At 40.9% G+C, this 12,412-nt stretch overlaps 1 protein-coding gene across 1 annotated transcript in view; it reads right to left on the bottom strand.

The window, feature by feature from the left end:
• The window catches only part of HAS2 (hyaluronan synthase 2), a 32,113-nt gene that overhangs the window by 8,652 nt on the left and 11,049 nt on the right, over positions 1–12,412 (bottom strand). The window contains exon 2 of the mRNA XM_025993398.2: positions 8,931–9,557. Within this exon, the coding sequence (XP_025849183.1) occupies positions 8,931–9,557 (627 nt within the window). The remainder of the gene's footprint in view (positions 1–8,930; positions 9,558–12,412) is intronic.

Here is a 12,412-nt window from a genome sequence, read left to right as displayed (position 1 = left end):
AAGCAAAGTCATCAAGTTTTCACTAAAATGAGTGGAAAATGTCAAGACAGAATGACATTTTTGGGAGTAACCAGCCACCTCAGTCTTAACCACAGAATCATCAACTGAAGTGCCTATGACTACCACTCCTCCTTCTTCCTCCTTCTCTGCAGTCAAGAGGTTAATAGCCTTTCCTTCCCTCCCTATTTAAAACAACGGTTGACAAAATAAGGTCTTCAGGCCAAGTCTAGCCTGCCACCTGTTTTGATACAGTCTGTGGGCTTAAAAAATGGTTTTTATCTTTTAAAATAATGTAAAAATTCATTTAAAAAATACTATTTTGTGGCACATGGAAATTATATGAAACTCAAATTTCAGTATCCATAAATAAAGTTGTATTGCAGCTCAAGCATATTCATTCATTGTCATATCAGCTATGGCTGCTTTCACACTAAAACAGCAAAGTGGAATAGTTGTAATGGAGACCATATGGCCTGCAAAGCCTAATAGTTACTATCAGGCCTTTTACAAGCAAAGTTTGCCAACCCTGAGACTAAAATAATTGGTTGCAGGGGGAGGGTTCTCTTTCATTTAAAAAAAAAAAAAAAGGTTGAGATTAAACGTATTCTAAACCCAATTTTAATTCTAGTGGATTTTTAAAAACATAGCCTCCATCATCATGTGTTATAAAGAACAGTAAATGCATAGAAGGTGTAAAGTACATCATTAGGTAAAGCAGATTTTTTTCTTTGGCCAACATTGGCTTATTATAAGGGCAAATGTCCCCAGATTAAGTCCTGGGTCCTGTATCTGACTACTTCTGTGACCTTTAACAAGCCATTGACCATCATCATGGTCCTGGAGTGAGACACTGCACATCAAAGTACCTTGTAAAGTACAAAGGACTGTAGAGAGGTACACCATTAATATAAGGTAATAATTCTTACCTTTTTATACTCACTAAGTAACCCCAACCTAAGAGATCATGACAATTCTTGCCACAAATAGATGGCTTAGTAGAGAATCTCTAAAATGACCATGTGAATTGATTACATATCAAGGTACTTTTATCCCAATGAACAAATTCAAATGTGTCTGCAACTATAATTCAGTTACAAACTATTAGTTTAGTGACACCTGGGTGGCTCAGCGGTTGAGCATCTGCTTTCAGCTCAGGTTGTGATCCTGGAGTCTCAGGATCGAGTCCTGCATTGGGCTCCCTGCATAGAGCCTGCTTCTCACTTTGCCTGTGTCTCTGCCTCTCTGTGTGTGTCTCTCATGAATAAATAAATATTTTTAAGAACTATTAGTTTATAGTCTATTACATAAGTTAATTGACTATAAATTCATTCCAACTTATCTCACTGATCTTTTAAATTTACTACAATTTAAACAAAAATCTCCTTTAGAAATATTCCTACCTCTTCTACAAAACGCAGTTCAAATCTAAGACCAAAGTCTAAAATCTCAAGTCTCTGGGTTTTACTTTTTTTAAATGTTTCACTTTTCAAAACGTGTTTCCTTTTGAAACTGCCTGCTGGATCTCCCCACCCCCACCTCCAGCCCCATACCACTTCAAAGGGCATTGAGAGCTATACAGATTAAGAGAAAATCTTAATTACTCTGGCTGCCTTCAAATGAGGAAACAGGTTGAAAATAAATCAGGACCCCTTCTGCTGCTACTGTCTTTATCCTTTGCCTGCTTACAAGACTTGACCCTTCATCTTAACCTTGACCCAGTGAAACTATTTTTTTCTATAGTGTGTGGAATGTACGCTTGGCCGTGACCTTGCTACCAGCTTTCTTGACACAGCTTTACCATGAAGTAAATGGAGTCTCCCTCATCCCTCCTTTCCCTGGAGACATTTCTCTAGTGAAAAGGGATAGGCCAGACCAACAATAACAAAAATCACAAATAGTTATTTACTAACAAACACAAGATGGTGCCAGTCTCCTTGAATTCTTAGCAGTATGATACCAGAGGAAACACACTGCTGTGGAAGAGAAAGCACCATGCAAATATTGGAACCAAACAGAACTGTCCCAATCCACCATTCACCAAGTTTATCTAAACCTGGACTAGCTTCTTGACTTTAGTGTCCTCACATCATCTTCCTAAGCCTCTACCACTCAGATGAAAAATGTGGTTAATCATATCCACCTAAAGTTTGTTGTATTGGTAAGTTAATTCGATAATGCATGTAAAGCACTTAAGAATGGCTAGCTCATAGTAAATGCTCAATAAAAGGAAGACATAAAGTGGTAAACCTAAACCAGAAGTGACAAACCAAAAACAGAGGCCCCAACTAAGGACATTAATCCAATGAGAAGTGGTCCTTTCTACTATCACTATAAATAAGTGATGGCTCACTGAGAGAGCAAGAAGCCAGTGCCTACGCCATACCCAATAAGCTGAAGTTAAGCAAACTAAATTCTGAGCAGGCAATGTACAATCCTTAGATTGGGTTGTTTACAAGAGAAAAGAAATTTAAAAAAAAAATAGTAGTTTGCTGCTAATGAGTATTCGTTTATAGCCTTGAATGTACTCTTGGGGTGTAAAGTGTGAAAGTTGCTCCTATAGCAAAGGGTAGATCCTGGGTTAAAACTTAACAAAAGTATTTGTTGTATTTTTTTTTAAGATTTATTTATTCATGAAAGAGAGAGAGAGAGGCAGAGATAAGGTAGAGGGAGAAGCAGGCTCCATGCAGGGAGTCCAATGTGGGACTTGATCCAGGACTCCAGGATCATACCTTGAGCCAAAGGCAGACGCCCAACCACTGAGCCACCCAAGCATCCCATGTTTGTTGTATCTTGACTTCGTATCTCATTGCCATTGTATCCGCTGAATGTGATACTATTTAAAATAGGAACATACTCTTTGGTCTTATAAGTACATAAACATACAGGGCAGAATTTTACTTTTTAAATCTGGACTTGAAGACTCAATTATCTGCTAAAAATGAATCCATAATTTGGATGGGACCATAAACATGCAGAAGATGGTGGAAACTAAAATTAGAATGGAAAATAACCTTCACAAAAACAGAATATCACACACAATTTAAAATTTCTCATATAACCAACAAGGTCACTCAAAAGTTCATGGTACACAATAATTAACTTTATTATAGCAAACCTCTAGGACTTTATCAATATTGCATGATGCTTTCAATTTTTAAAAATCTTGATTTTTCTATTTATTTGTATTCTAGATAAATGGAATTTACAAATGCAGCTAAATTTACCAGCCTCAGATTAAAGTGGCAAATACAAGAATCATAAAATCTAAGACTTATAGAGCTAAAAAGACACTTTGAAATTAGTTAGTAAAACCATTCCAGAAAAAAAATACTCTCCAAGAAAGAGAAAGGTAATCTTTCTTTTGTAAGAGGGAAGAATGAGGAAGACCATCTTTTCTTACATCAATTAAGTTTATGGCAAGGGATTCTAAATCTAGTCAATGAACATCTAAGACAATCATAGACATCTAAGCAATTTGGCCCTTCTCTGTTGCTTTTTAAAAAAAGAATTAGGAAGATATATGCCTTCCCTGGTAGAATGAATTATCCAAATTTTTGTAAAATAATTACTGTCTTTCATCAACCTAGAATCTCTTCAAAACATTAAGGTTAAAAAAGAAGTCATTTGGTCATTCTCTTTTCTTTTTAGGAAGGCTTAAACATGAGTGAAAGTCCTAGAAGGTGCAAAACAAAGGTGACAAGCCAGCTGGGAACGTGGGAAACCAAATGTTGACACCTCTAAGGCTTAAGTCATGAAACACCCCTATTCCAAATGGTTGGAATTCTCATTCTAAAGAAAGGAATCAGGAAATCCCATAATGATGGCACTTAACTCAGGACTTACATTCAAGATTCCAAATTTGGGGGGAAGGGCAGGTTAAAAATGAAAGTGAGGGGAGCCTGGCTGGCTCAGTTGGTTGAGTGTACAAGTTCGAGCCCCATGTTGGGTGTAGAGATTACTTGAAAATAGAAACTTAGGGACACCTGGGTGGCTCAGTGGTTGAGCGTCTGCCTTTGGCTCAGCTCGTGATCCCCGGGTACTGGGATGGAGTCCCATCTCGGGCTCCCCACAGGGAGCCTGCTTCTCCCTCTGCTTATGTCTCAGCCTCTCTCGGTCTCTCATGAATAAATAAATAAAAATCATTTAAAATAAATAAATAAATAATTTGAGTCATTAGCATTGAATTCAGCACCAACAGCTATAACTGACACCTAAACAAAGTTCAACTAACAAACATATTTTCTCCATAAGGCAATCAGAGCCTTGTGCTCAGGAACACTAGCCAGCACTTCAGCAGGACACCTGAGGGGCATTTTAAACAGCTGCATCACCAACAAAAAGCCCAACAATGTGAAAAACATGATACCAAGTAGATTATGAAGTTCCTTGTTATACTGTACTGTACCGTGTTCAGCACAGTTTCTAGCACAGTCTTCTTTGACCTCAGTTGGGAACATGCACATCAGGTGACTCAAATTTTTTGCTGTTCCACACGTCTGCAAATGATCACAAAAGCACTGCAAGTACTGATTTGGGGGTTACACATACACTTTAGTGAGTAGGGTAATCTACAAACACAGACTCCATGAATAGTGAAGGTCAACTCTACAATTATGAATAATTTAGTCTCACTTTTCTCCTGCTAAAAGGAACATGGATACCTAGGACACTGTCAGATTAAATTAATAATAAATGGTCTCCTATTAAAAATAAAACAAGACAAAATCAGAGAGGGGAGACAAACCATAAGAGACTTTTAATCATAGGAAGCAAACTGAGGGTCGCTGGAGGGGGAGGAGGATGGGGTAACCCGGTGATGGGCATGAAGGAGGGCAAGTGATGTGATGAGAACTGGGTGTGATAGAAGACTGAGGAATCACTGACCTCTACCTCTGACACCAATAATACAGTATATGTTAATTACTTGAATTTAAATAAAATGTTTTTAAAAAGAAACAACAAACAAACAAAAAAAAACAGGGGGAGTGGCACCCAGGTGGCTCAGTCGGTTAAGCCGCTGCTTTCGGGGTCAAGTCATGATCCCAGGGTCCTGGGATTGAGTCCCTATTGGACTCCTTGCTTGACAAAGCCTGTTTCTCCCTCTGCCCCCCCGCCACTTGTGCATGCACACACTCTCTCAAATGAATAAATAAAATCTTAAAAAAAAAAGTCGTCTTCCATCATCTTCACTGGTAGACCATATTTATACTTATTATAGATTTTCCCATCAGAAAATCCCTAATACCACACATCAGGGGATATTTTCAGTTACCCTTGTCACACAGACCAGTGCCAGCTACGCTGTAATATCCACGTTCAGTAATAGGACATAAGAATAAAGAAATTCTATAATCTAGGTATAATCTAGGTACACCTAAAAACGTCTTCTGATGTTAAGAAGTAACAAACAAACAAAAATGAAAAGCAAATACAACATAACCTGAAAACTGTTTCCAAAATAAGGGAAAATTAGAAAGGTATATGCTGTCAAGTATCAGACTTGAGAATCTATGGGTCATGTATTTGCTGTGGAGGATTTTAATTTTGCTCATTGTCCATTTCCATACTTTTAAACACACCATCAGCAGCATATGTTACTATGGTGAATAAAAAAGCTAACAGAAGTACTAATTTGAGGGACGCCTGGGTGGCTCAGCAGTTGAGCATCTGCCTTTGGCCCAGGATGTGATCCTGGGGTCCCGAGATCGAGTCCCGCATCGGGCTCTCTGCATGGAGCCTGCTTCTCCCTCTGCCTGTGTCTGTCTGTCTGTCTGTCTCTCTCTGTGTCTCTCACGAATAAATAAAATCTTTTTTTTTTAAGTACTATTTTAAAAAGGTAAAAAAGACTTTTGCCCTACTTTACTTAAGCCATTCCAGACAGATCAGAATCTCTTTTTGGGAAAGAAAAAAAAAAAAAAAAGTTCCCTCCAGAAAATGCTTTGATTCAAAATTCAGAAAATCTTCCCCCTTCTCCCCTTCATTTCTCAATTCCTTCTTTTCTCACTTCATTACTGATGTTTTCCTACATTCTTTACCTCTGAAAGCAGCCTCTAGCACCCCAGGTGAATTTGCTACCCTCCGCTTTCTCTTAGACTAAAGCGTCCCTCTACATTCTAGGTCAGTGTTGACTATCTGGATGGCTTTAGGCTGAGACAGTAGTCGGTCAAGAAGACTAGACGTGAAAACAGAGAGGTGGAGGGGCAGGCAGCAGAGCCTCGCTCTGGTGGAGAGCAGAGGGAACCAACCGAGAGCGCCCAGGCGTGTGTGTAGACAGGTTAACCTTGAGATGGGAAGTGAAGTTGGGTACCTTTGCAACTGTAAACAAGGAACAGGAAAGAAGAATCCTGACAGCATTCAGAAGCAGGACTTTCGATTTTCTCTTGTTAGGAGGCAGACTCATGCGTGAGCAATTGGGGAGGACTCTGGATGGGTGCTAGGAGAGTGGTGAAGGCATGAAATAACAGGTCATGAGAGCAACAAGCAAGACATCTACTCGACATCGGGTGGAAAGAGCTAACCAGTGCCCAAGACCCTGGAGGAAACCAATCGTCTTGGCCATGTCTGCACAACTAAGCAGTGTCTTCAGCCATAACACAAATGATGGGAAAAGGGGATTTGGGAGGAGCAGCCTTAAAAAAAAGAAAAGCAAGCATGTGAGCAGATGGTCCTGTTTCTGCCCAGCCCTTATTTTCTCTTGTGTATGAGCACCCAAACTTTACTTCCTACTTTCTGTAGGCAATCGGCTCTCCACATTCAGTCACTTGTAGTGTTTAGTAGCCAACATCCTTTGACCCCTCTCCTTCGTCTTTCTGTGGCTTCTGCTTTGTAATGCTCGGACCCTGGGTCAGTCAGAATGGATGGTGAGAATGCACTGATTTGAACCTTATGACATTTCCATTTTTATAGGGCTCACACTGTTTAAGTATCGGGGAGCCGATGAATGCCAAAAGTTTTTCTACCCTAGTGTGAGTGCTTGGAATGGGCTAAAAATTCCAGCAGGATTCAGAGTCGGTCTATACCTGAAGTCCTCAGCCCTGATGGAAGGCGAGTTCTCAAGCCTGATTTGGGCTCTAGCAAGGAGGTTACTCTAACATTTCATAGTTTGTATTATTTTGCCCTGGTCAGGCACAATGTCAGGTCGTCAAGGATACAAACAAAATTCAAAACAAGAATGATGGGAGAAAGGGATTTGGGAGGAACAGGCTTAAAAAAATAAAAAAGAAAGAAAGAAAAGAAAACCTTCACAATGACAATCTGATTAGAAATGACAAATGTAGCAATCGTTTTAATTAGAATTAAAGGCAAAATATCAAAACACGCTTCCTCATTTTAGGACCAGAGCCTCACTCTTCAAACCCTCTCTAGAAGTTCCCTGACCATCTCATCACTTCCTTTAAAAGGACTGCTTCATCCTCTATCTGGGCCTGAAGTTGCATTATGAAAACCCATAAAAATGTCCTGAGTTAACTAAAATAACCTCAACTGCGACGGTTCTAGAAATTAGGAGACTAGGAGAAACTTAGGAGTGAAACTCTATCAATTCCCTAGAAGAGATTAACACGCAGGTTGGTATCAACTGGAAAAAAAAATGCCTTGGGGGCCACCTGGGTGGCTCTGTGATTGAGCATCTGCCTTTGGCTCAGGTCATGATCCCGGGGTCCTGGGATCAAGTCCCGCATCAGGCTCCCCATATGGAGCCTACTTCTCCCTCTGCCTATGTCTCTGCCTCTCTCTGTCTGTAATGAATAAATAAATACAATCTTTTTTAAAAAATGCCTCAAAACTCTTCAGATATTAACCAAAATTAACCCCATGGTCCTCGCAAACCCCTTGTGAGATTGGTTTACTCTATGCAGGGGAGGTGGTCCTGCTCGAGGTCACCCAGCTAGCAATATTTGGACTCTGCAGCCACTGCCCATTGGCATCCCATTACACAAAGCATGTCATCCCACTGGGCATGACTTTGCGGGAATAAAAGTCCCTAAAGTATATGACAGGTCTTCTGAAAAGAAGCATTTCACCTATGTGAGGACAGGGAGGGTGTCCCAATGGATTTTCTTAAATCAGAGACATGTCTCCCTTTTCCAAATCATCATGGCCAAAACCCAACTAAAGTATCTGCAAGAAAATTGCAACCAGCAAACTCACAGGGACGCTACTAACATTCTAGAGAAAGCTTCAACTAAGAGGGGAGAAGCCCCAGGGCCAGCAGTCAGGGAATTAATGACAGACACAGCCTGTCTCATTTTCATGAGACCAAACACCATCACAAATGCTTTCAAAGGTCAAGTGCAGTGAGTGAGGTAATGCTGTTTGGGGAGTGAAATAAACATTACTTCGCTTTTGCTCTGGGAAGGGTTTTTTTGTGTGTGTGTTTGTTTTTCTCCCTTTTTTGTTTTCCTTTTCTTTCTGTCTTTCAGTTTTGAATTCCTTCGCCTTTTAAATCAAAATTGTTCTCACCACCCCCATTTTGCCCAGTCTCTGTGAAAAAACGTTTTATAGCCATCTCTCGAGCCTGCAGATTTTTCTCAAGACCCTTCTGCTCGGCAGACACTATTTTCTTACAAGGCTGGAGATTTTAAGACTGTGGAAAATGACGTTGGATTTGACTTGGCAGAAGCAAGGGGGCAGAGAAGGTAAGGGAGGGGGGGAGAGAAGGAAGGAAGGGTCTCCTGTTCAAAATAATCTTGATTTCCAACCAATAACACTGGAGGAGTTAAGGATTTTCGTAGATAGCCTTAACAGTTACACAAGATTTTTTTTTTCCCTCCCTTTCAAAATGTGCTTTCAACAGTCATGCTGTTTTCAAAAGAACTGAAAGGAGTACTGTGTTCAGAGGGACAAGGATGGGCTATAGCATATGCCTGCAGAGATACAAAAGCTGCTTTATTTAAATGTATGTTTGCCCTGGCAGGAATTCGGAAACCTACCTGTACATAATCCACACTTCGTCCCAGTGCTCTGAAGGCCGTGTACATGACTTCTCTTTTTCCACCCCATTTTTGCATGATGCAAATACTTTTGTTGGACAAGACCAACTGGGTGACATGTTGCGAGCTTTCTTTATGTGACTCATCCGTCTCACCAGGACCTTTCTCGTGGAAGTTGTTCTTCCAGATATAAGTGGCTGATTTGTCCCTGCCCATGACTTCGCTAAAGATGTCCATCATATAAAGGTCATCTTCCGAGTTCCCATCTATGACCATGACAACTTTAATCCCAGGGTAGGTTAGCCTCTTCACAGATTGCAAACATTTTCGTAAGTAGTCTGGATCTTCTTGATAGGCAGCGATGCAAAGAGCAACAGTCTTGTTCAATTTGATGGGTGTTTCTAGGGATTTCTTCATTTTTCGATGCTCCAAAAAGGCAAACAGGCTTTGGATGATGAGGTGTGATGCTAAAAAGGCACCATACAGTCCAAAAGAGAAGTAGTAATTATCTGTTTGGATAAATTGGTAGCCAACAATGTAAGCAGCTGTGATTCCAAGGAGGAGAGACACTCCAAAAAGTGTGGTTCCAATTATTCTCAGGATGCATAGAAACCTCTCACAATGCATCTGTAATATAATCAAAGGATACTCTCGGTTAGCCACTCCGGTCCCGTACTTGTTATAAACATGGTATCATGGGGAGTATTGGACGAGAAGCACTTGGGAGCCACACACTTTTTCACTTAACCAGTTGTGTGACTTTCTATACCTCAGGTTTGCTCATTTGCAAAAGAGATGCCTATTTTGGATCTATCTATTTAGGTTGCCCTTCTGGTACACCTCAGGGGGCTGTTTCAAGAATCAAATGAGAGGATGGTGGCAAGGTGGTACTGAAAACCATAATGTGTTGAACAAATACATGCAAGTATTATTTTAGATATGTTCGATCATTTACCTAAGGATGCACTCTATGGAGGTGGTCATAGCTAGGTGTAGAACCTAAACATCCTAGTGAGCAAGGCATTCTTCCTACACCATGTTACTCCGAACCCCCCAATACTGACCAGTGAAAAATGGATAGGAGATTTTGCCAAATTTCATCTCTTCTCCAATCCAAACCCCTCAGCTCACATCCTTTCCATGCAGCCAGCTGAGGTTGGAGATCAGGATATCTGGATTCTAGTACTAACTCTTCCAACAACTAGCTGTGTGACCTTGAGAAAGCCACTTTACCCCTCTGAGCCTCAGGGTTTTTTAATCTATTAAAAGAGGGAGTTTAGACTCCAAATCTCTGTTGACATTACAAGTTCTTCATGCCTGGGGACCCTGCACATACATCTATCAAGCCCTGGTAATTCTGATTTGCATTCCTTTGTTCAGAAGTCTCTTTCCTCCATCCACCAGCACTAACACCAGATGGTTAAATCCTGGGGATCAGAGAGCTTACTGTAACAGAGTAAGCACACAATAAATGTTTATAGAAATGATTCATAAGTTAAGGAAGAAATAGCACCATGCTTAATTTCAACAGGTAAATTTCCCATCCTCTCGAAGCTGTAATACATTATACCGGAGACACATTTCAGCTTTTAATAACAGCCAGTTGTGTGCTCCTCCCTATAGTTTGTGTGTGTCCTGAATAAGGTTTTGAACATCCAGAGTATAGGAGGACAATTTCTTTTTTTTTTTTCTTTTTTTTGTATTTCCTAAAGTATCTCCAAAGCTGAATGCATTAGAGTTACCTGGTAGACTTGTTATTTTGTTTTTCTTTTGGGTTCCCCGGACCCAGGGCCAGTGTGTGGTGGAAAGGTTTCCCACACATCCAACAAACAATTGTGGGTGTCCCACAATTTAACTCAATCCTGACACCATCTACCCAATAGTATCAGACTCCACGGGTTTAGTCCTACAAGACTGCTTCCCATCTCCCCGACTTCAGTCCCAAGCCCAGGTTGTGACCTATACATCATCTGACCCACCAGTTATAGATCAGACGTTCACAGGCCCCACCCACCTTGTGTTTGATTAGTTTGCTAGAGTGGCTCACAAACTCAGGAAACCTGTCTACTCACTAGATTACTGATTTATTATAAAAAGGACCTAACACAGGAGCAGCCAGATACAAGATCTGGGGAAAGGGCACAGAGCTTCCATGCCTCTCCAAGAGCACCACTTTTCTCAAATCTCGGTGTGTTCACCAACCCAGAAGCCCTCTCAACTCTCTTCTGTGTTTTAATTTAACTCAATCTCTAGCTCCACTCAGCTCCCCAGAGGTTTGGGGGTGGGACTAGATGCTCCAATCCTCTAATCAAATGGTTGGCTCCATTGGCAACCAGTCTTCACCCTTACTTCGAAGGTCTTAAAGTCACTTAACAGAAGAAAAGACACTTGTGTCTCACTTCAGTGTACCAAGGGTTTTAGAAGCTCTGCCCTGAACAAGATGAAGACCAAATATGTATTTCTTATTATAAGTCACAATAAGAACTTTTCACACAAAGCTTATTTTCTTCCTCTTCCAATAATGAACTATAATGAAGGACACAGTTGGCATAAACGCAGTGTCCCAATCTCCAATCATTCACACTGACTTCAGGGTTTTCATCCTATCTATGTATAATTAATACTTAACCTTATTCTTTAATTCAACCAGCTTTTGAAAGCGAAGTAAATCTACTCTAAGTGGAAACTTAAAGTAAGCAATTATCTCTGCACAGTCTCTTGCTGGATATGCTGTTTCTATTTTTCCGACTCTGACATTGACTTAAAATTGAATGTCCACGTAGCACCCAGTATGATGTTGGTTGTTACTCATTGTGTGGTCAACACATCGCTCAGATCCAAGAGGCACCACTCATATTCCACTGAGGTGGTCCTGAGTGGATGCGCATTATGCTTTGGGGACCCTTTGCATGACTGCTCATCAATCGTGCTTCCTCTCCTACGCACAGACTGCTTGACGTGGCTTGGCCCTTGGTGTTCCAGCTTTTGGAAACCCGAGATGGGCCACTTCCAATAAAGACTTGAGGGAGAGTCAGGAGCAATCTCTCTTCCTTCCACAGGCTTGATGCACATACCAACAAATTCCCCGGGGGGATTGCAGAACCCAAAGATAGAGGGATCTCGGTTTTTGAATTCCCACGTGGAAGGGAGCCAGCCACCCATCAGGAAGACCCGCCTTGGACACTTAGTTAGCAAGAAATAATTTCTGGGTGCTTGTTTGCTTTTTTTTTTTATCCACTGTGAATTGAGTCTACCTCCCCCTCACTTACACAACCAGGGTAATGCAAAGCAGCCTGGTGACCAGGATTCTAGCTTGTGGACATTATTTTCCTTTGTTAAGTGGAGCTAATAGTATTTGTCAAGGACCTTCACAGAGCTGCAGTGAGGAGCCAAATCAAAGTGTTCCTTGAAAGGGTTTTTACAAAACCAAAAGACACAATGCAGTTTAAAGTGTCGGCTAACAAGGAAGCTGAAACAACAGT

This window comes from Vulpes vulpes, chromosome 13 (genome assembly GCF_048418805.1).
Source record: "Vulpes vulpes isolate BD-2025 chromosome 13, VulVul3, whole genome shotgun sequence".
NCBI classification, from domain to species: Eukaryota; Metazoa; Chordata; class Mammalia; order Carnivora; family Canidae; genus Vulpes; species Vulpes vulpes.
The sequence above is the reverse complement of the archived record's forward strand: the minus strand, read 5'-3'. Positions and strand labels throughout refer to the sequence as shown.